Source organism: Dendropsophus ebraccatus, chromosome 14, assembly GCF_027789765.1.
Source record: "Dendropsophus ebraccatus isolate aDenEbr1 chromosome 14, aDenEbr1.pat, whole genome shotgun sequence".
Classification (NCBI taxonomy): Eukaryota; Metazoa; Chordata; class Amphibia; order Anura; family Hylidae; genus Dendropsophus; species Dendropsophus ebraccatus.
Window position 1 is genome coordinate 9,789,947 of NC_091467.1, and position 25,670 is coordinate 9,815,616.

General features: G+C 43.2%; 1 protein-coding gene and 1 long non-coding RNA gene across 2 annotated transcripts in view; one reads left to right on the top strand and one right to left on the bottom strand.

The window, feature by feature from the left end:
- LOC138772746 (uncharacterized) overlaps positions 1-25,670 on the bottom strand; it is a 98,683-nt gene that overhangs the window by 15,010 nt on the left and 58,003 nt on the right. The window lies entirely within an intron of this gene.
- Positions 4,247-25,670, top strand: part of LOC138772745 (alpha-N-acetylgalactosaminide alpha-2,6-sialyltransferase 2-like) — a 39,266-nt gene continuing 17,842 nt past the window's right edge. The window contains exon 1 of the mRNA XM_069953362.1: positions 4,247-4,637. Within this exon, the coding sequence (XP_069809463.1) occupies positions 4,492-4,637 (146 nt within the window). The 5' untranslated portion in view covers positions 4,247-4,491. The remainder of the gene's footprint in view (positions 4,638-25,670) is intronic.

A 25,670-nucleotide genomic window follows, 5' to 3' on the forward strand; every position in this document is an offset into this window, starting at 1 on the left:
GAGGGCACAGATGGTGAACCCTAAACTTGCCCCTGCCCACTGTCCCTGCCTACTTGCCTCCGACAGCCCTTGGTGACTGCGGGCTGTCACATATCTAATCAGGGAATGTATAGTAGAGCCTGAGTTTCAGATGTCTGCAGACCTTTCCCTCTCCATTTTGGAGCACAGGAGGTCTTTTCGGCCTGACACCATGGCCCTACAGAGACCTATAATTGGGGTCTCCCATTTATTCCGTCTTCTCAAACCAACTTCCGTTCATGTTCTGTCAATTGAAGAAGCAAGTGAAGCTTTCCGCATGAAGAGAATTGTAGTGGATAAAGCTCCAGCACGAGACTTCCCACACAATGGAGAGAGAACCATGATCTCCCCTTATATCTATGGAAGGATGACCACTGTCTGATAACTGCACCTGTTTTGGACATCGACCTTTGCACTCAGTATTGGACGTGCGCCCTGTGGACGGCTATCTATATGATACATGCTTCTGAGAAATTTCTGCTTACTCTGCTGATTTCTTTACTTCTTTCCCAGGAATGCCATCACTTCTGCTATAGTTTGTTTTACATATCAGCTTGTCCGTCATGTGAGATACCATGCTGCCTTAAGGCCGTATTACACAGCCCGATCACTAATGTAAGCGAGCGCCAATTTAGCTGATCTTGCTTACTAAGCCTATTAGACTGTTTGCCTGTGGCCAATGGTGTCTTCATTTTTAGCCATAAGCAGCGTCAACTGCATAGAGTTTCCAAAACCTCCAAGTGACATACTGGCCGCTCTTAGGACCATAGGACCAGTTTGCTCCACGGCCATGAAAAGCAGCAGCTCACCCTCCAACTATTGTATTGCTTCTTCTTCTTCCTCTCATACCTGATTGGTTGGCTGATGACTCTATACGTGGCCACATCGTATCCACATAGCTGACCTATTGTCCTCCCCAATACCACCCATCACTAGTCAAGCTCACTACATGCCCCACCATACCTGTTGGCTCCCTCCTTCATATTCCCTCATGTATATAAGCCACCATCTGGAGTGCTTTACCCCACTCCCCCCATAGGTAGGAGACCCCACCTGGAACACTTTAGGTTTGTTTTTCTCTGCTCTTTCTTCTAATCTCTTTTCCCTTTCCATCCATAAATCTTTGACACATACCGTCTTACATACCCACCATGGACATTGTTGCTCGCTACATTATCTTTATGTTATCTATAGGGGGGGGGGGGGGGTTTATGTAATCAGCACATACACCCCTAACCAAAGCCAAGTTGACTTTACTGCAAACTTAGTTGATCTGTCCCTCTTTCTTGTTTGGGGAACTGTGCTGCTCTTTGGGGACTTCAGCCTAACCCTCAACCCGGCATTAGATGACTCTTTGAGGCGCTCAACTTCATCCTATAACGCTATTAAGTGACTTCAAATTCTCTTTTACAGCTCCAACTATCCGATTCTTGGTGGATATTACACCCCTCCCATCGAGATTACAACCCCCCGCCCCAGAATCCCACGTACAGTCGTTTGGACTATATCCTAGTACAGCACATTGCCCATCCCTGGGTGTCCTCCTCCTGGTCAAACCATAACCCTGTATTTTGCCCCCTGCATTTGCCCTTCCTTTTCTCCCCTATATAGTCCTGGAGAGCTTTCTTCACAACCATGCTAATGACTCCACGGCCCCCTTCTTCCAATAGGAGGCCTGAAAGTAAGTCCTACGAGGGGGGTTGCTGATCCAGCATAAAAGAGAAAAAGCCCACACCCTAACCTTAGGGCCTTAATATACAGGACCATTATCATGCAAAAAATATATTGTTTGAATTTAAACAATAATTGTTTTGCGTGTATGCAGGCGGAAAAAAAAAACGGGTGCCGCTAATCACATCTTCTGAGCTGAACCTAAAATCACCGTTAACCATTCGATAGTTGTTCAGTGTAATTCGTTCGTTCTTTTGCTGGGATCAGATGGAGTAAACAATCTTAGTAATGATGGTAACGAACGACTATCGTTCTGTATAATATGGTGAACGATTTAAGGTATTTTTCTTTTGCCATTGTTTATTGTTAAAAATCGATTAGTCTAATGGAAGCCGTAGCACTCTGTAAAGTTTTATCATCTCTCGAGCAGGCGCTCTGTCTCCCCATCCTGAGAGACCTACAGCTGGCTGAACAATTGTCCAACCGTTAGTTATGGAAGGTGTACTACAGCATCTCCATAAACAGAGGTATAGCTGTAGGTGTAGAGGGTGCTGTAGCACCTGGGCCTAAGAGCCCATAAAGTCTCTCCTCCCCCCCATATGAGGAGGCCATTACTATAAAGTAGAGGGGCCCAGTTATAGATTTTACACTGGGACCCATCGACTCCAAGTTACACTACTGGGCCCTCTTCTTGAAATTGCAAGGGGTCCCAGATAGGGAAAAAGGTGTTAAAGGGGTACTCCAGCAAAAATCTTTTTCTTTCAAGTCAACTGGATTAAGAAAGTTATACAGATTTGTAATTTAATTCTATTTAAAAAGAACTAGATCAGTAGAAAATCCCCATAGAAAACCTCTCCTGCTCTGGACAGTTCCTGACATGGACAGAAGTGGCAGCAGAGAGCACTGTGTCACACCGGAAAGAATACAACAGTTCCTGCAGGACATAAAGCAGCTGATAAGTACTGGAAGATTGGAGATTTTTAAATTTAAGTATTTACAAATCAATATAACTTTCTAAAAAAAAGCTGATTTGAAAGAATTTTTTTCTGCTGGAGTACCCCTTTAACTGTGAGGAATGTTTTTGTTACAGCCCTGTTATCACGGATGATGTGTGGGGCAGCTGTTCAATAGAAAGTTTTGTAACACTGTATAACCAGGTGAGAATATCAGGAGGAAAATGGAGATGAACAGCCACCACTCCTAGTATTTCACCAGAGGAAGTGATGATCTGATGATAATTCCAATGTGAATCCCTTCAGGACCTTTGGAGATAACACAGTGAGAGCTGACACAGCCAGGGGGCAATTTGGAATCAGCAATTTTGGTCTTGAAATTTTAAAGGATTTTTATAGAAGTGTCTGACGTGATGAACTCATCACTTCTGACCTTCATTTTAGCAATCGTTGGGGTCTCGGCGTAGTCAGAGCGTTAGTCATGGCACAAGTTAGTAAATATGGTAGGTTCCCTTTAAATTCCATTCATTATACTAGTTTTATTTAAATTCAAAAGTTTTAAAATGTCACTGTCACTTAAAAAACCCTTTGACACATCAGGAGAAGTGCTTGGCTAAGTGCTTCTCCCCCTGTCTCTTTGCAGGAGGATGAACTCCATAGACTTACTATAGAATCCATCTCTCCTGCAGTGAAGAAAGAGACGGGGAGAGAAGCACTTAGCTGTGCGCTTCTCCCAGCTTGTTCTAGCATGGCCACATCAATAAGTGGGGGTCACTTCTTTACCCATCTAAAACCCCTCTTACATCTATATTGTATGGAAGGGGGAGGGGGGGGGAAAGTCTACTGCGCTGTAAAAACGGTAATAATAATATATTAAGGGGTTCTCCACTCCACTGATTTGTTATTTGTTATAGAGATTTGTGAATTACTTCTATTTAAAAATCTCCAGTCTTCCCATACTTATTAGCTGCTGTATGCCCTGCAGGAAGTGGTGTATTCTCTCCAGTCTGACACAGTGCTCTCTGCTGCCACCTCTGTCCATGTCAGGAACTGTCCAGAGCAGGAAAGGTTTTCTATGGGGATTTGCTGCTGCTCTGGACAGTTCCTGACATAGACAGAGGTGGCAGCAGAGAGCACTGTGTCAGACTGGAAAGAATACACCACTTCCTGCAGGACATACAGCAGCTGCTAAGTACTGGAAGTCTTGACAATTTTAAATAGAAGTAAATTACAAGTTTATATAACTTTCTGACACCAGTCGATTGAAAAAAATATTTTATACCATTTTAATGTTCTATAGCAACTTTATTGTCTTTATGAAGATGTGTCAGACTGGAAAACATACACCACTTTTTGCAGGATATACAGCAGCTGATAAGTACTGGAAGACTGGAGATTTTTAAATAGAAGTGATTTACAAATCTATATAACTTTGATTTGGGGGGGGGGGTTGCTGGAGTTCCCCTTTAAGCATTAGTTTATATTGTCCTTCTATAATGTATATAGAATGGTATTAGTCAGTATGAGTGAGCAATGTGTTAATCATTGAGTGTCTCGATAGCCCTGCTGTAAGGATATAATAGCCAGCCCTAAAACACAGAGCTGGGCTGTCCTGCCTTAGTGTGTGAGTCGGCACCCTGTGGACTGTGCGGGAATGCAGCCCGCATCTGTGAGCACCCAGCACACACATGGTACATGCACACTCATGTTAGGACGTGTCATCCGCTGCAGTGCTGAGCTCACACACATGCCCTCTCCAACATACTGGGAGTCCCGCTGATATGGCCCCCATCTACGCCAAACTCAGCAAACACCGCTAATAGCTGGGAGAACAGAAGAGGGGACCACCATGATCCCATACGTCAACATTCGCTTAAAGCTCTTCATGAAGATCCTCCTGGCTCTCTGCCTGCTCACCCTCATAGGATTACTCTTCTCCCACAAGGAACAGATAGTTAATAATATATCGCCAAGGTGGAGCGCTTATTACAGGAGGTAAGAAGTTAGAAAAACTTTTTTTTGTCTTTATGGTATCAGATATGATGGGGGGAGGGGGGCACTACTTGTGGGCACTGCTAGGAAACACACAGACACTGCAGATTTATTTGGCTCTAAATGTGGCTTCTAGGAAGGGATTGAGAGGTAACGGAGAGAAGATTGAAGAGTCTTGTGGTTCCTCTTCACTGCGCCTCAATGAACAGACATCTGTGTATTTGTCTTTGCTTATATGATGCTGTGTATTTGTGTGTGTGTATATATACATATATATATGTGTGTGTGTGTGTGTGTGTGTGTATTTGTGCATTATAGTGTGCATGTACAAGTTTGTATTTGTGTATCTGTTTGTTAATATTTATCTGTGTATATGTATGTATCTGTGTGTGTGTGTGTGTGTGTATATATATGTATGTATGTTAATATGTATCTGTGTGTTATTATGTATGTGTATCGGTGTACATATATGTGTGTATCTGTGTATTAGTATACATGATTGTGTGTGTATCTGTGTATTTGTATGTGTGTATGTGTGTATGTGTGTGTATTAGTATGTATGTATGTGTGTATCTGTGTGTGTATGTATGTATGTGTGTATGTATAATATCTGTGTATTAGTATGTATGTGTGTTTCTGTATATGTATGTGTGTATGTATATCTGTGTATTAGTATGTATGTGTGTATTTGTGTATGTATCTGTATATTAGTATGTATCTGTGTGTATCTGTGTATGTATTTGTATCTGTATATTAGTATGTATGTGTGTGTGTGTGTATCTGTGTATGTATGTGTGTGGTGTGAGCCCCCGGTAATGTTGTGTCGGAGGATTGACCGGTCACTTGCTAGATGTTGAAGTGTGACTCCACTCCAGAGGTGGTTGGCCAAAATACAGCTGGACCTTGGGGTGTTACTTTGTGACACCAGTGGCGGGTAGGCACACAGGTGTAATGGCACATCTGCTTTTATTTTACAAGCCCGATTGTACCTTTTCACCCTGTGGTCAGTGTCCTGCCGGGCTGCTACGGGGTCCCTTGGGTTAGTGTGATCACCAATGGACAGAGCGGTGTAATGACCCTCCCGGGCTATCGGAACCGCCACCCACAGAAAGGGGAAGTGTCCCAAGGTTGTGTTGTATACTGTGTCGGTTGAATACGAAAGATCACAGAGTCTCTTTAAGTTAAATAAGCTTGTTATACTAAGAAGATACGTGCTTAAGGCAAGGTTACACGATTATGAGGTTTCTCTTGATAAAGCACTTGATAATACAGTTGACAATAGTTCCAAATACTTGACAATACAGCAACTGAATCTGCGATAGGAATGTAGTGTAGGATACAGGCGTGCCGACTGAGTAGTGTACCGAGTAATACAAAGAAGCAGAGTAGCAGAGAGGAGGATGTTGTGAGAGTCTCAACCCAAGTAGTACTGTGCTTTGTCGGGATGTTGGAGAAGAAGAAGAATACTTGTGCCTGTGTATTGACCTTTGATTAGTCTTCACACCACCTTATGCCCACTTCACACCTTGTTACCTAGGATGAGCGGAATGCTGAGGATTTCCTGCTGTCAACCGCGCTGAGAGATAGAGCCCCTAGGCTTATTGCGACTTTGCTCTATCCAAATCAGTTCCTAGCTTACTGCTGTCTGTGAATACTGTCCAGCTCTGTGACTCTCCTAGTCCACGGTGTGGGTTGAGGTTGGCTCTGATGTGTCCTCTCCTGAAAGGGGTTTTAACACTGCATAGAGTTGTGTAGCGTTACTGAGAAGAAAACCGTGTGTTGTCTTGCGTCCTACCCATACAGGTTTGTAGCTAAGACTGACCTAGGTAGGGGACCTGGCAGAGGGCCAAGGCCCCCAGAGGACTACTGTAGAGAGTAGAGATGAGTGAACCTGGAGCATGCTCGAGTCGATCCGAACCCGAATTTTCGGCATTTGATTAGCGGTGGCTGCTGAAGTTGGATAAAGCCCTAAGGCTATGTGGAAAACATGGATATAGTCATTGGCTGTATCCATGTTTTCCAGACAACCTTAGAGCTTCATCCAAGTTCTGCAGCCCCCGCTAATCAAATACCGAACCCTCGGGTTCGGATCGACTCAAACCCGAACCTGGTTCGCTCATCTCTAGTAGAGAGCTTTCTAGATTGCGTCCTTGCTTTACAATGTCCAACACGAAAGACCTTTACACTTCCTCCACCCATGTGACTTCCTTCCTCAGCGTAACTAACGTGGGCTGTGAGTGGGTGAAGAGTGCAACAGAAGAAGTAAAGAGAGAGGTGATAAGAGAGAAGTGGCGGATAGCATAAAAGTTGTCACAGGGAGATGTGTGGTGGATAGCACAAAAGTTGCGATCAGCCTAGGATCAGGCATTTTCCCGCTCCAATTTCCGCTATTTCTAGCATATATAGTGGGGTCCACCAATGTGTTCATTCTTTGTTCTCGTTCTACTTTCACCTGCAATTGACTCTCCGTTCCATTCATCATACTTGGTGATTCTCTGTCCACCTATGGACTGCCCAATCCGTTTTTTTCATCCCTTTTATGCAAAAAATGGATGAAAAACATACGAAAAAACTGATGCGTTTGCATGCATCCGTTTTTCCATTGACTTCCATTATTTAAAAAAACTGATCAAAAGATGACCAAGTTTTTGTGTGCCCTCAAAAAAGGAATGCATTTTAATCCATTTTTGATGCCTTTTTTTATAATGGAATTAAATGGAAAAACAGAAGCACACAAATGCACCCGTTTTTCCATCTGTTTTATGCCACAAAAAAAAAAAAAGGATTTCAAAATCGCAGTGTGAACCCAGCCTTAGCTGGAAAACTGAATAGACACAACTGATAGATGAACAAACCCTATATAGGTTGGAAAGGACACAACTTCGTCAGGTTTATTCCTTCTCCTGTATTATACAACGCTAATAACCGGATTATTATAACCCTCAATCCAATGTGTCATTAGATAAACCTTGATTACGTGCTGACATAGAAGCTTCCAGTCCACAGTGTGATCACTCTGCAATGAACAGCTTTCTTTATCGATGTCTAAATTATTACTTTACGCTCTATAAACAGGAACATTACAAGTAATGGGGGGGGGGGGGTGACCAAGAGAACAGTACAAGAGTAAAGCACATTAAATGAAGGTAAATGGCAGACTGGTACATGGGGGTGGAGGACCCTGCCCGCCAGGGGTTACACTCTACAAGGTCTTATTGGGGGATGAGAGACTGATGTGTCGGGCTAGTGAGTTCCAGAGTATGGGGGAGACTCAAGGCGGTTGGTTGTGTTAGGGACAATGAGGAAGAATAAGAGGAGGTTATTGGAGAATCAGAGGTTTTGTGAGGGACGGTAGCGGGATATACGGTCAGAGATATACGGAGGGGACAGGGTGTGGACGGCCTTGTATGTCACGGTCAATAATTTATAATGAATACGTTGGGCAATGGGAGCCAGTGATGGGAGAGGCAGAGGCAAAACTAGGGGAAAAGTGGGGGAAACCTTTATAAATATTTCAAGGGTAAGAAGGGAAAGGGGAACATGATGGAAACCTTTATATATGTTATAGGGGGAAGAAGGGAAAGGGGGACATGATGGAAACCTTTATATATGTTACAGGGGGAAGAAGGGAAAGGACGGACATGATGGAAACCTTTATATATGTTATAGGGGGAAGAAGGGAAAGGGGGGACATGATGGAAACCTTTATATATGTTACAGGAGGAAGAAGGGAAAGGGGGGACATGATGGAAACCTTTATATATGTTATAGGGGGAAGAAGGGAAAGGGGGGACATGATGGAAACCTTTATATATGTTACAGGAGGAAGAAGGGAAAGGGGAACATGATGGAAACCTTTATATATGTTACAGGAGGAAGAAGGAAAAGGGGAACATGATGGAAACCTTTATATATGTTACAGGAGGAAGAAGGGAAAGGGGGGACATGATGGAAACCTTTATATATGTTATAGGGGGAAGAAGGGAAAGGGGAACATGATGGAAACCTTTATATATGTTACAGGAGGAAGAAGGGAAAGGGGAACATGATGGAAACCTTTATATATGTTACAGGAGGAAGAAGGGAAAGGGGAACATGATGGAAACCTTTATACAGTGGTGCCTTGGATTACGAGCATAATTCATTCCGGGGCCGCGCTTGTAATCCAAATCCACTCTTATACCAAAGCAAATTTTCCCATAAGAAATCACTGATATGCAGACAATTAGTTCCACACCCCAAAAATAATGATTTATTATTCTGAATAACATGTAAAACAGATGAAACAAACATTCAGAAACAGCTGAATGTGATATTATAAGTTACTGTACAGTATTGGAGAGGATGGGAAACACAAGGGCTGACAGAGACTGCAGGGAGCATGAAGGAATGAGCAGGACGGATGTGGGCACATACATGCAGCGCTCTCTGTCTAGGGAGAGAGGGGTTACAGCTATGGAGAAATTACCTCCACAGTCCTGTCCCCTGATGTAAGCCCCAGCCTGAAGTGGATCTACCATGATTTGGAAGGTGAGGGAGACTTCCTGGGTCAGAGTACAGGGCTGTAGACCCCCCTGTGCAGACCATACCCCTCCCCCACTCACGCTCCAACCCAGTAAAAGTCACAATTTTGAAAAACTGTGAGCTCTTAAACCAAAACGCTCTTAAACCAAGTTACTCTTAAACCAAGGTACCACTGTATATGTTACAGGGGGAAGAAGGGAAAGGGGAACATGATGGAAACCTTTATATATGTTACAGGAGGAAGAAGGGAAAGGAGGACATGATGGAAACCTTCATATATGTTACAGGAGGAAGAAGGGAAAGGAGGACATGATGGAAACCTTTATATATGTTACAGGAGGAAGAAGGGAAAGGGGGGACATGATGGAAACCTTTATATATGTTACAGGAGGAAGAAGGGAAAGGGGGACATGATGGAAACCTTTATATATGTTACAGGAGGAAGAAGGGAAAGGGAGGACATGATGGAACCTTTATATATGTCACAGGAGGAAGAAGGGAAAGGGGGACATGATGGAAACCTTTATATATGTTACAGGGGGAAGAAGGGAAAGGGAGGACATGATGGAAACCTTTATATATGTTACAGGGGGAAGACGGGAAAGGGGGACATGATGGAAACCTTTATATATGTTACAGGAGGAAGAAGGGAAAAGGGGGACATGATGGAAACCTTTATATATGTTACAGGAGGAAGAAGGGAAAGGGGGGACATGATAGAAACCTTTATATATGTTACAGGAGGAAGAAGGGAAAGGGAGGACATGATGGAAACCTTTATATATGTTACAGGGGGAAGAAGGGAAAGGGGGACATGATGGAAACCTTTATATATGTTACAGGAGGAAGAAGGGAAAGGGGGGACATGATGGAAACCTTTATATATGCTACAGGAGGAAGAAGGGAAAGGAGGACATGATGGAAACATTTATATATGTTACAGGAGGAAGAAGGGAAAGGAGGACATGATGGAAACCTTTATATATGCTACAGGAGGAAGAAGGGAAAGGAGGACATGATGGAAACATTTATATATGTTACAGGAGGAAGAAGGGAAAGGAGGACATGATGGAAACCTTTATATATGCTACAGGAGGAAGAAGGGAAAGGAGGACATGATGGAAACATTTATATATGTTACAGGAGGAAGAAGGGAAAGGGGGAGAGGATGGAAACCTTTATATATGTTAGGGGTAAATAAGGTCCAGGAGGGATGAAACTGAACACTAGAATATATTTCTGCATGTGTTTGTATATTCTTATATTTCTACAATGTGCATATTTGCATGTTTTATGTGTGTTTTATGAGTGGTTCAGTTATGAGTGTGTGTATATTTGTATTTCCATGTGTGTGCACTGCATCTGTGTGTATACTATGTATGGATATTATACCTGTCTGTGTGTGCACAGCATCTGTGTGTATACTATGTATGGATATTATACCTGTCTGTGTGTGCACTGCATCTGTGTGTATACTATGTATGGATATTATACCTGTCTGTGTGTGCACTGCATCTGTGTGTATACTATGTATGGATATTATACCTGTCTGTGTGTGCACTGCATCTGTGTGTATACTATGTATGGATATTATACCTGTCTGTGTGTGCACTGCATCTGTGTGTATACTATGTATGGATATTATACCTGTCTGTGTGTGCACTGCATCTGTGTGTATACTATGTATGGATATTTGGGTATTATACCTGTTTATATAGTTGTATTGTGTATAGCTGCACGTTTAGTTTCCATGTATCTTTGTTTCTATACAGTAAATGTATCTATAAGAAATGGTTCTGTTATAATGAGTATTTGTATAATAAACCACATCAGTACATAGAATGACATGTTACCTATCTCATATGGATCTACAGCCTCCCTACCACATCCTGCCGTGTATAGATTGTATCTATTATAACCAGACCATGACCAGCGGAGCTTGCAATCTAATCTTACGCCCACATCAGGGCCAGTCTGATAGGAAGCCAATTGTAGTCAGTGTATTTCGGATTATAGGCGGATCCCAGAGGCTTGCCAAATTCTGGGGGGAAGAAGTCAGCGATAAATTAAGGGTCCTCCAGCTGGCCTCAAAGTGTAACCCAAACCTTCTGGGGTCTGCTATGATATCACATAAATAGCAATTCTCTAAATACACGTCTATAATTAGGACGACCCCATGATAATCTGCAATTAAAGGTTACACTGTATAGCGCAGTGTCACAGCAGCACAGAGTATTCCAGGGAAGGAGTCTTTTGAACTTTTTAGTAATATGAGGACATATCATGATATGTGGAGGGGAAAGTGAATATAAAGAATAACCCGCTACATCCCCAGCAGCACAGAGTATTTCTGTAGTGTCCGAACCCTGTTCTCTCTGCATTCATGTGAGGGTGATGCAATGGAAAGTGATGTACCAGGGAGGGAATGGAGAAATCCTGGGAGTTACAGTTTTACAGCAGCACAGAATATATAAGGAGAGGCATGTTACCTAATGGATATTACATAACAGTATGTAATAGTGTGGTGACCCCCGGTGTGGAGGTACGGCCGTTACTTGCTAGATGGTAAAGTGTGACGCCAGCTCTATGGTGGTTGGCCTGAGATATAGCCGGGCCCAATGATGTTATGTCGTGACACCAATGCCGGTTGGGCACACAGGTATGGTGGCACACCTGCTTTTAGTTTAAAGGGCCGGCTATACCTTGTTCCCCTGTGGTCAGTGACCTGCCAGGCTGTTGCCGGGTCCCTTGGGATGTTGTCACAGTGGTCCGGAGTGGAATAGTGACCCACCCGGAATATTGGTACTGGCACCCACAGAAAGGGGAGATGACTCAAGGAGTGTGTGACTGTGTTGGTGCTTGATGAGGAATCACAGAGTCTCTTTATCATAAATAAAATCTGTTTTACTCTGAAGATACTTGTGTGCAGCAGATGATACAGCTTTGCATTGACATAGAACTTTACACTTAATAAGACACTTGATAGTTTAGGATCCAAATCTAGAAATAGAAGAATACTTGTGCCTGTGTTTTGACTCTTTTGGTCTTTGCACCACCTATTGCCCACCAGTGTTGGGGGACCCGTCCTAGAAGGTGACACAAGCCCCAGACCTTGTTACCTGGGATGAGCGGAATGTTGAGGGTTCCCTGCTGACACCCGCGCTGCGAGATAGAGTTTATAGGCTTTTATCAACTTTGCTCTATCCTGATCAGTTCCTAGCCTTCTGATTTGTGGATACTGTCCTGCACTGTGACTCTCCTAGTCCACAGCGTGGGTTAAGATGATCTCTGACTTGTCTTCTCTAGCAAAGAGTTTAGCACTGCATAGTGTTGAGGGGAGTTACTTGAGAAGAAAAGGTAAACTGCATGTGCCTGGGTCTGCTTCTAGACTGGACACTGAGACTGGGGACTTGGAAGAGGACCAAGGCCCGACTGGACCGCTGTAGAGAGCGTTCTGGCTTGTGTCCTTCCTCTTTAAAGTCCAGAAACGAAAGACCTCTACACTTCCTCTACCCATGAGACTTCCTATCTACAGCCCCTGTAAGGTGTGCTGTGAAGGGGTTAACAGTGCATATAGGAGAAATAAATTATAGGATAGAAGAAGGAGGTATTCCCATTGGTCTACAGATCCACGTGACATATAAACACACAATAACCCTTTCAATCCTACAGCTGTGCAACAACTGACTACACATATTTACAATAGCGACATCTTGTGGCGAAACTTGAACACTACTACGTCAGCACTTACAAAAAGGACAGGCTTTTGGGAAGGGTGAAACTAATAGCAACACCCGTGGTGGGATACCACAATAGGTTAATGGTTAGGGCCCACAGTAGTACAGAGTATTTTAGGAGAGGCACGTTTCCTAATGGTTAGGGGCCACAGTTGCATAGAGTATTTCAGGAGAGGCATGGTTCCTGATGGATAATACATAACAGTATGTGGCAGGTTAATGTTTTGAGGCCCCAGCAGTACAGAGTATTTCAAAAGAGGTGCACGCTTATCCTTACATTGACTTTTTGAGCAATAATATAGGACTCTATCTAGCAGGGGCTTATGAAGATAGTAATGGAGAACATAGATCCATACAAGAAGAGTCCCCAGCAGCACAAAGTATTTCAGGAACCTTGATTGCTTTTATTTGGGGAATTCCATGAATGTGTAGTAGGAGTCCAGATATATACGTATGTAGGAGAAGGAAAGATCATAATGGTAATGAACTTCATAATATATAGAGTCCATTGTTCCCTGTGAGAGTCAATGGCTCCATTGTGGCCATCGGGAGTCCCCTCCTAACTCTAGGGATTGTGCATATGCCAGGGGCAGCGCAGATCTGCACTGTGATCCGTACGTGTCACATAGGAAATAGTCACTGCCAGCCTATAGGAATGCTTCGTCTATGACCCCGCTATAAGACCTCCATGTGGTGGAAGGATACGTTACATGTCCCTGACACTTAAAAAAAATAGGGTCTTGGGGTCCAGATGTCCACTGATCATGAGGACAAGTGGGGAGAAGCAAGCGGCTAAGCGCTTCTCTCCAAGGCTCACTGCAGGGGCGTGGATTTTATAATAGGTTTATGGGGCCCATCTCCTGCAGCAGGACAGGGAGAGCCGCAAGCCGGGGAAAGAGAATCCTTCAGCTAAACACTTCTCCCGACTCCTTTCAAGAAATGAACAGGGGTTGTGATCACAAGCAGTTTTGCAATATACTGTACTTTATATTTTTTAAAAGAATTTCTGTGTTTAAATCAGTGTTTTAAATAAGGCCACTAGGTGTCTCCCTTCCTGTCACACTGGACTCCATGCTATTTGGACTTCTCTGAGCAGGACAAGTCTTTACTGTGCATGTGTACAGCTGCCGTACACCCACATTCAGTAACAAAGAATCCTGGAGGGGGGGGGGCTTGCATTGTACGGTCAGCTCTCCTGTTTCAAAGCACCAAAACCTCTGTAACCACACAGTGACATTATACTGGCTGAATTGTTACATAACAAAGAGCATTTTCTCCTGGTAAGCTGCATAGCTGATAATAGAATTAGTAATAGGTAATAATATAATTAGCCTAAGTTATTGTCCTCAGCTGATATACAACCTGCATGATGGACAGGTGTCTTTCCCTGTGTGAGCGACAAAGGACAAGGCCTTCCTGTGTTTGGTCTCTTTTTTTTTTTAGCAGAAGAAAGACCAAATATCAGCACGGAGGGAGTGTGGATCACAGTTTGGCCATATATGTATAACATTGATTTAACATAGAAAACATAAAAAAAAAATAAAGAGATAATATTGCAAAACTGCTTGTGATCACAACCCCTGCTAATTTCTTAAAAAAAAAAAGTGACAGGTGACCAGGTGAACAGCCAGACACTGATCGGTCAAAACTTTTGACACCTTTAAATGAAAAGAAGACATTAAAGGGGTTATCTAGAAATAACAACTTTTTATGTCAATGGTCAGTAATCTGCAAGCTAAGTCCCCTGCAGCGCCTCCTCAGGTGAAATGAAAAATAATACAGTGGCCACTAGCATATCGAAGGACTGTGCCCTTATTGCAGGGATGGGGAACCTTCGGCCCTCCAGCTGTTGCAAAACTACAATTCCCATCATGTCACAATTCACTTCCACGCTATACATTTCAAACAACTACAAAAGCAATGGCTACAAAGACACTGGGGGAGATTTATCAAACATGGTGTAAAGTAGAGCTGGCTTAGGTGCCCCTAGCAACCAATCAGATTCCACCTTTCATTTTCCAAAGAGTCTGTGAGGAATGAAAGGTGGAATCTGATTGGTTGCTAGGGGCAACTGAGCCAGTTTCACTTTACACCAGTTTGATAAATCTCCCCCACGGTGTCTGGAAAAGTTGGATGTCGTCCTAGGGAGTGCTGGAAAACATATATACAACCTATCGCCTATGGCGGTATCCATGTTTCCTATGACTCCCTAGGGCTGTATCCTACTTCTCCAGACACCGGGAGTCAAATACCGAACATTTGGACTAGGCCGAAAGTCGCTGGATCCAAACTTTTGGCAAGATTGCTCAACACTCCTCCCGGACTTATATTTACAGGGGAAGTTTATGGTCACGGCTTGTAAGACAGCTGTTCTCTCTCAGATGTCACCAGAGTGTGTATCCTCAGGGCAGAATGTCAGGAATGTCGTATTGAACTTTAGGGTTCTACCTGATACTTATCTGCAGCCATTAAGTCAATGCAAACAGGGACGGAGCAGATGGGCAGCCATGTTCACACCAAGGCAAGGGGGGTGAGGAGAGGAAGCGTCAGCTGTGTGCCAAGCAGATCAAAGGAACAGCACAGAGCCCAGCTGTGTTATCCCAGTGCAAACAATTGTCACCAGGATTATTATGGGGTTCTCTTATAGCTTCCCCACCTTTAGTTCTAAAGTCTTATAAGAAATTATAAATTAAAAATAGTATACAAATTACTGATGCTCTTAATTTTTCATTTTATTTTTTATTTTCTTTAGAAGTTTTATTTCTATTTTATAAGACTCAACCTATTTTACAGGAGTCAACCTCGACCCCCTTATCTGGTATCCATGAGCTGCGCCATTTTCTAGATTCCATCTTATATGAAATTGTGAAAATAAATAACAGTCTAAAAATAAGGTTTCGTTCGCACAGAGTAAAACTGGCGGAATTCCACGGCAGAGAATCCGTGTCATAATGACAGTCTATGGGAGGCTCGTGTGCCTCCTCTCTCCGCACTGAAGAATGGACATGTCTGAATTCCGATAGTTTTAGGAATAGTTGTAGAATAATTATGAAATTGCGTCATAAAATCCATTCCGCAGCTTGCACCTGATCGCGAACTCTGGCGGCTGCGCGCATTTCCACCTGTGCCATAGACTTTATGCTTTTACTCATTCTATGCTTTAAAATGGAGTCTATGACACAGGCGGAGATGTGCGGCCCCCAGAGTCTGCGATCGGGTGCAAGCTGCGGAATCCGCAAGCAGGTTTTTCATCGCGATTCCATAGTGTGCACGTACCCTTACTCCATGTGAACGGAGTCTGAAGTTTAAAACAACCACTTTTCTCAAAATGGTTTATATGGGGGGGGGGGGGGGGGGAAATAGGAAAATAATTTTTTAAGAAATTGCACATAATGAATACCTGAATTCAACTTATTAATCATTTTTACTCTTTCTACTATTACCACGTGATTCTATGTCTCTACCTCTACCTGTTACCACGTGATTCTATGTCTCTACCTCTATTACCACGTGATTCTATGTCTCTACCTCTATCTGTTACCACGTGATTCTATGTCTCTACCTCTATCTATTACCACGTGATTCTATGTCTCTACCTCTATCTATTACCACGTGATTCTATGTCTCTACCTCTATCTATTACCATGTGATTCTATGTCTCTACCTCTATCTATTACCACGTGATTCTATGTCTCTACCTCTATCTATTACCACGTGATTCTATGTCTCTACCTCTATCTATTACCACGTGATTCTGTCTCTACCTCTATCTATTACCACGTGATTCTATGTCTCTAGCTCTATCTATTACCATGTGATTCTATGTCTCTAGCTCTATCTATTACCATGTGATTCTATGTCTCTACCTCTATCTATTACCATGTGATTCTGTCTCTAGCTCTATCTATTACCACGTGATTCTATGTCTCTAGCTCTATCTATTACCACGTGATTCTATGTCTCTACCTCTATCTATTACCACGTGATTCTATGTCTCTACCTCTATCTATTACCACGTGATTCTATGTCTCTACCTCTATCTATTACCACGTGATTCTATGTCTCTACCTCTATCTATTACCACGTGATTCTATGTCTCTACCTCTATGTATTACCACGTGATTCTATGTCTCTACCTCTATCTATTACCACGTGATTCTATGTCTCTACCTCTATCTATTACCATGTGATTCTGTCTCTACCTCTATCTATTACCATGTGATTCTATGTCTACCTCTATCTATTACCATGTGATTCTATGTCTCTACCTCTATCTATTACCACGTGATTCTATGTCTCTACCTCTATCTATTACCATGTGATTCTATCTATTACCATGTGATTCTATGTCTCTACCGCTATCTATGGGGCCGTCAGAAAACTCATCATTGTTATTTCCAGGGAAAAATATAACTTATGGCGCTTGGAATGCAACAATGAAAAACTTAGAAAATAGTCGGGTAACTAAGGGGTTAAGGCAGACGTGAAGTGTGTTTCCATGGCCGGTTTATTACATTTTCTTTTTATTACAGCACATGTGTGATAAAGGTCGGGGTTATATTGCTGCAGGTTCATGTGGTTGGTTTTTATTATGTTTCTCTCCTATCAGTCTAGTCCTGTTACAGAAGCTTCTCACATGTCTGTAGGGCCGTAGTTCATGCTGAGACCAAGATGGCTAATGGCTTTTGCCTTAACCTATAGAAAAGCTATAGTTGTAAGAGAGGCTACCACCCTACCATAGCGCTCCCCACCAGTACCTATAGTGCCACTATGGCTGTATGAGAGGCTATCCCTCTATTATATCACACCCCACCAGTACCTATAGTGACACTATGGCTGTATGAGAGGCTATCCCTCTATTATATCACACCCCACCAGTACCTATAGTGCCACTATGGCTGTATGAGAGGCTATCCCTCTATTATATCACACCCCACCAGTACCTATAGTGACACTATGGGTGTATGAGAGGCTATCCCTCTATTATATCACACCCCACCAGTACCTACAGTGCCACTATGGGTGTATGAGTGGCTACCCCTCTATTATATCACACCCCACCAGTACCTATAGTGCCACTATGGCTGTATGAGAGGCTACCCCTCTATTATATCACACCCCACCAGTACCTATAGTGACACTATGGCTGTATGAGTGGCTACCCCTCTATTATATCACACCCCACCAGTACCTATACTGCCACTAAGGCTGTATGAGAGGCTATCCCTCTATTATATCACACCCCACCAGTACCTATAGTGACACTATGGGTGTATGAGAGGCTATCCCTCTATTATATCACACCCCACCAGTACCTATAGTGACACTATGGGTGTATGAGAGGCTATCCCTCTATTGTATCACACCCCACCAGTACCTATAGGGACGCTATAGCTGTAAGAGAGGCTACCACCCTACCATAGTGCACCCCACCAGTACCTATAGTGATACTATGGCTGTAGGAGAGGCTACCACCCTACCATAGCGCACCCCATGGGCGGATTAACTTTACCATGGGCCCCGGGCTGTTCACCAAGCCTGGGCCCCTAACCCCACTGTAACTATGGCAGCACTAGTGTAGTACAGGAAAGATAAAGTCATGATGCTTTGATTTGTGCAAAATTGTGGTAAAAAGCAGCAATATTTGCAAATCATGGCAGAACTGTACCCGGAGACAATACTATACTGAGAGTATAAGTCTGTTTGGGTGCCCATAGGTCCCCCAGGAGCTCAGGGCCCAGGACTACCCCCCGAAACGGACCTATTATAATCCGCTACTGGCGCACCCCACTAGTACCTATTGTGCCACTATGGCTGTATGAGAGGCTACCCCTCTATTATATCATACCCCTCCAGTACCTACAGTGCCACTATGGCTGTAAGAGGGGCAACCTCCCACTATAGCACACCTCTCCAGTGATCCGGTGAATCTGGGGCTACCATGCAATCTGTGCAGGCTCTGGAGCTGGTGTACTGCCCGGACTGATAATTTGGCACATCGGGAAAATGCCCTGTGGGCTGCCCCGATTTCCAGTTCGTTGGCCCGCGCAGGCTACATTTTAAAATTTTGCAATACTATAAATAGTGCAGCAGCCAACCCGCCACCGCGATGCTTATTAATTTGCTTTTGAGGGCCGCTGCCAGGCACTTAATCAGTGTCACAATTACAGCAGGGACGCACACTCTGGTAACGCTGCAGAGCGGCATCATTGGTGACGGCCCAGAGGAAGAGGAAGAGCGGCTCATCTGTGTGTGGTGTGTGTCTGCAATGGGCATACTGAAGGGGCACGCTCCGGGTCTTCTGCGTCACCGGCCGGAGGGTCACACAATTGACTGGCCGATCTCCCACCAGTCAGCTGGTCCTATTCTCAGGTGTTGTGAGGATCAGGGGTCGGTTTAATCCCATTATGGACCGGGAGATAACCTCCTATATTATGTTCCTTCATTCTAGTTATCGCTGGCTATTAGCCTTTCTTTTAGTGTGCTAAGTGACCCTTGTTTGCCTCTGACCTCTCTATTTGGATCCCGCCTTTGTACCACGTTACCCATTGGTTTGACCCCAGCCTGTATGGCCATCACTTGGTGTTTGTTCATCACGTCTTTAGGTTTTACACCTTGGTCACAGACTAGGGCCTTTTGCAGCTGCCTAGGGCTGGAGGGAGGGGCAGCTGGCGGGGGCAAGATCAGGGCACACAGTCTGTGTCCTCCTCATCCCTCCGCTGGCCGAACTCCACCTCCTGTGCGGAGATAGATGGAAACCGTTTAGCTGTCCAGGCATGATGGGACTTGTAGTTCCAACAGCTGGAGGTGCGTGAGTTTGACACCCCTGGGATAGATCATCAATCGCTGACTACGTGTCAGCACCCCGCCAGTCTATCACTGATAAGCTATCCTGTAGATAGTATCCTTTGTCCGGAAAACCCCTTTAAATGATACAGTGAATAGCAGGTACATAAACTATTATCAATAAAATAATTAACTATAGATCAATCATAGTCAAAGTACTTGTACATTGTAAAGGTCTGGTCACACCCTGAATGTCAGACACTAATTATTGGAAAAGAAGACGTGATTAGAACTTTCTACACATAATATAACATGATTAATGACGTCTCTATAAACTATAGGATAATTATAGGTATACAATGTAGGCCATGCCCCCAAGTTCATGAGTATGACCTTGGATTTCACCTATAGATGTGACAATAGACCTGTTCAAGGATTAGCCAGTGGGAAAAAAAAATCTTTCACGTGAACTGGTGTCAGAAAGTTATACAGATTTGTAATTTACTTCTATGTAAAATTCTCCAGTCTTCCAGTACTTATCAGCTGCTGTATGTCCTGCAGGAAGTAGTGTATTATTTCCAGTCTGATACAACTCTCTCTTCTGCCACCTCTGTTTATGTCAGGAACTGTCCAGAGCCGGAGAGGTTTTCTATGGTGATTTCTTAATGCTCTGTATAGTATAAAGTTTATCTTGCATATCTGTTAATTTGGAATTCCAGTTAAAGTCAATGGGGAAAATTCACAACAAATCTGCATCTGTAACATAAAGCGATTTTGCACATATTCCATGTAAATTGTGAAAGAGATTTCTACATGTAAATGGGACATCAGATCCTTTACGTGTAAGCCGTATTCACACGTCGCAGTACCGCCATATTTTGTCAATGTGGTAATATTTAGTCATTTGCGGCGTGGTATGGCGACATATAAACGCGTCCTTTGGGAAATTGATGCCAACAACTAATGCTTCATTTAAAATCATTGCTTCAAGCTATTATTTTAAATTAATGAATCCGAAAATAAGTATAACAATCATATAGATTCTTGGCCAAGCCAGTATGGCTTGTTTAACAGCCGGTATGTGGGTCCCGGCCAGCAGACACCTCTTCCTTTATAATACACGCTCCAACAACCCATATTTACATAGAAAAGTTAAATAAAAAAAAAAACAGCACAGTGTAAAAACAGTGCCACCCCTGTCCTGAACAGGTACTGTTTCTGGAAGAAAGCGGCCATTTTTTTTTTTTTTCTAAGACTAGAAAAAAGGAGTTATCCAGCGAAAATCTTTTTCTTTCAAATCAGCTGGTTTCAGAAAGTTATATAAATGTGTAATTTACTTCTATTTAAAAATCTCCAGTCTTCCAGTACTTTTCAGCTGCTGTATGTCCTGCAGGAAGTGGTGTATTTTTCCAGTCTGACACAGTGCTTTCCGGAGAGAATAACCCCAGTACTTATAGACGAGGAGGAGAAGGAGGGCCAAACTGAAATAGAGCTCTAGATATCACTTATATACAAGGGGGAGAAGGACCCCTCACAGCTTGATTTTCTAATCCTTACAGATTTGTGTCCCCCATCCAAATCCTCCAGATATTATCCCCGGAGAGATAGTAGAAATCCAGTGTCTCACAAGGACAATCCGAGCGGCATACAACTTAAAGTGTCACTGTCGATATAACTTTCCAAATCTAAATCAACAGTAGATGTGATATAAAGCAAGTTTGCAATCTACATTCTTTTTTTTTTTTAGTTGGAAAACAAGGCACTTCCTGTTTTCTGACTCAAAAAACAGGAAACAGAACACAGGAAGTCCTGTGTATCCCAGGCCATCTGAGCGCTCACAGAGAGAAGGCAGTGATGTGATTGACAGACACATTGAGCCGTGACTCTGTGTACTGGCTGGAATTCCTATGTTTAGTCTGCCTTCAGGAGAGTGGACCTAGATATAGGTAAGTATAACTGTTATATAGCTGCCTTCAGGAGAGTGGACCTAGATACAGGTAAGTATAACTGTTATATAGCAGCCTTCAGGAGACTGGACCTGGATACAGTAAGTATAGCTGTTATGTAGCCGCCTTCAGGAGACTGGACCTGGATACAGTAAGTATAGCTGTTATATAGCCGCCTTCAGGAGACTGGACCTGGATACAAGTAAGTATAGCTGTTATATAGCTGCCTTCAGGAGACTGGGCCTGGATACAGTAAGTATAGCTGTTATATAGCTGCCTTCAGGAGACTGGACCTGGATACAGTAAGTATAGCTGTTATATAGCTGCCTTCAGGAGACTGGACCTGGATACAGTAAGTATAGCTGTTATATAGCAGCCTTCAGGAGACTGGACCTGGATACAGTAAGTATAGCTGTTATATAGCTGCCTTTAGGAGACTTGACCTGGATACAGTAAGTATAGTAAGTATAGCTGTTATATAGCTGCCTTCAGGAGACTGAACCTGAATACAGAAGGTATAGCTGTTATATAGCCGCCTTCAGGAGACTGGACCTGGATTTCTGGTAAGTTCAGTTTTGTTTTACAGCATGATAACAACAAAAAAAATAATGAATGTTATTGCAAACTTGCTTTATATCACATCTGTTGATTTCGATTTTGAAAGTTATAGTGACAGGGACACTTTAAGAATTATTAATGGTTGTTTTGAAATATTTCATGAACTACCCAATATCACGCAAACCGGGTTATGCGACTTTGAATTGTGATGCGTACCTCGTATGTCATGGCGCCATTAGGGGAGTTCAGAGAGGAGCCACGCTGCTTCTCCGCTCTGAACCACCGCGATCCTGGCTGCTTTCTGCCGCAGATTGCCGCGCCCGCTAATAAGTAAATTTAAATGCAGTTGTCAGACTTGACAGCTGCATTTAAATACCTGCCGTAGCCCCTCCGTTGTTGTCTAGTAGGGAGCTCCCCCATGCAAAGCAATCACGGAGGGGGGATTTCTTGCCAGGCCTCAGCGTCGGAATGACACTGATCCCAGCTCAGTAATCTATAGATCTCATCTGCATCAGACCAGAATAATAGAGCACTGAACTAAAGGATAAGTGCTCTATTGTATACACAGCATTGATCTCAAAGGGAGATCAGTGCTGTGTATACAGAAGTCCCCCGGGGGGGCTTCTAATTAATTTAAAATTAATTTAATTTTTATTAATAACCCCCCCTCCCAATAAAAGTTTGAATTGCCCCCCTTTCCCCATTAAATAAATAATTAAATAAAAAAATAAACATATTTGGTATCACCATGTGCGTAATCACCCGAACTATCACATTTCTGATATCGCACGGTAAACAGAAAAAGCGCAAAAAAATCCAAAGTGCAAAATTGCGCATTTTTGGTCGCTTTAAATCCAGAAAAATTGTATTACAAAGTGATCAAAAAGTCGCATATACGCACACAGCCCCATAGACCAAAGGATAAAAGCGTTATAAGGATGGTCATAGAGCAAATTTAAGGAACATTTAGGGTTTTTTTTTAAGATTTTAATTTTTTTTAAAGCTGTCAGATTAAATAAAAGTTATAAAAGTTGCATATCATTGTGATCATAACAACTTTAGGAACATACATAATATGTCAGTTTTACTATAGGGTGACCCCCCCCCCCCCCTCCCAAATAAAAAAAAAATGCATTTTATTTTCAATTTCACCACAATTTTTTCCTTGTCTGGTACTATATTTTATGCAAAAATTCAGCCTGTCATTGCAAAGTACAATTACTGACGCAAAAAATAAGGGATCATGTGGGTCTGTAGGTGGAAAAATACAAGCGCTATGGCCTTTTAAGCACAAGGAGGAAAAAATGAAAGAGCAAAAATGAAAATTGGCTCAGACCTTAAGGGGTTAAATATATTGCAGAGTTTCCCTAAAACCCATTCCAGTCTCCCGGGGCGGTAGCCAGACAACCTTAAATATTTCTCTTTTTTAGGTGACTGATTTGTATCGTTCTGTTGATTATGAATATTACCTGTTGATTTTGTGGTGTCCCACCACTGGTGTTGCTATTGGTTACACCCTTCATAGAAGTCTGTTCTTATTGTACTTGAGTGGTGATGAGAAGTGATAAAGTTTCGCCACTAGATGTTGCTGTATTAGATTTGTGTACTCAGATGTTGCACGCCTGAAGTATGTAAAGGGTTATTGTTTATTTGTGTGTCACATGGATCTGTGGACCTATGAGAATCTTTTCTTCTTCTATCCTATCATCTCTCACTTTGCTTCTTTTACTGCACTCTTTACCCACTCACAGCTCACCTTAGATACGCTGGGTAAGGAAGTCACATGGGTAGAGAAAGTGTATGAGTCTTTTGTGTTGGACATTGTGGAGGAAGGACGCAAGCTAGAAAGCTCTCTACAGTGGTCCCTCTCGGGCCCTGGCCCTCTGCCAGGTCCCCCTACTCTCAAGCAAGTCAGTCTTAGTCAGGTTGCTGTATGAGTAGGAAGCTCACGGTTTCTTCTTAGTCTATTCTACATGACACTATGCACTGTTAAACTCCTCACAGGAGAGGACAAGTCAGAGACAAGTCCAGTCACAGTGCAGGACAGTATCCACAGACAGCAGTAAGCTAGGAACTGATCCGGATAGAGCAAAGTTGCTAAGGCCTATGAACTCGCAGCGTAGTTGTCAGCAGGAAACCCTCAGCATTTCGCTCATCCCAGGTAACAAGGTCTGGGGCCTTGTGTCACCCTCATAGGACAGGTCACCCGACACTGGTGGGCATTAGGTGTTGTGAAGACCCAAAGGTCAATACATGGGCACAAGTATTCTCTTCTTCTTCTAAGTATTCTTCTACCTCATCCTCCAACATCCCGACAGAGCACAGTACTACTTGGGTTGGGACTCTCACGACTTCCTCTTCTCAACTTAAAATTCTACTTCTCAAGTAAAAAACAAGATTATTTTTAATATAGAGACTCTGTGATTCTTCTCCTCACACCGACACAGCATACACTACAGCCTTGGGACACTTCCCCTATCTGTGGGTGGCAGTTCCGATAGTCCGGGAGTCACTACACCACTCCGGCCATCCGTGACTACACTAACCCAAGGGACCCTGTAGCAGCCCGGCAGGACACTGACCACAGGGGAACAAGGTACAACCGGCCTTCTAAACTAAAAGCAGGCGTGACATCACACCTGTGTGCCCAACCGGCACTGGTGTCACAACATAACATCTTAGCCATCCACCACCGCAGTGGCATCGCACCTCACCTCCTAGCAAGTGACCGCCCATCCCTCTGACATAGCACCTCGGAAGCACACCACAATTTCCTACCCTGATGTTTAAATGGCATCCTAATTCCTAAGACTGGGGAAATATTTTGTATCATATCCGACGTTCAGACCAAGTATTCAAACCACAAAGTCCGGACTCCCGACTTACACATCCAAGGGTCCATTTACATAGAAAGATTATCTGACAAAGATTTGAAGCCAAAGCCAGGAATGGATTTGAAAAGAGGAAAAATCTTAGTCTTTCCTTTATGACCTGAAAAAAAAAACAATACTGGATTTATTTTTGTATTTAGTTTAGAGGCTAATATATACAACACCTCCCCCCCCCCCCATCCAAAAAAAACCCCCACCTTGAACATACAATATTTTTGCCCTTCACTTATCTTTACGACGAAAGAAAAGAAGAACAGAGAGACAGAGAGAAGCCTGCCTAATGCCAGAAAGGGGAAAAGACCAAATATCAGCAGGGAGGGAGCATGGGGCACAGTGTGACAGGAAGGGAGACACCTAGTGGTCACATGTGAAATGGAAATCACTAGTGGCGGCCAATACTAATACTGTTTTCTGTCAAATTATTTACTAGACATTGCAGTCGATGGAATACCATGGTCAATCATGAATCAGGGAGACAGACTAGCATGGGTAGGGCAGGTGTTAGTATCTGCGGAATGCAGTTTACCTCATCTTACAGTGGACCCTGGACAATATGGCCTCTATTACAGTGAGCAGATATAAAAGCTTGGAACA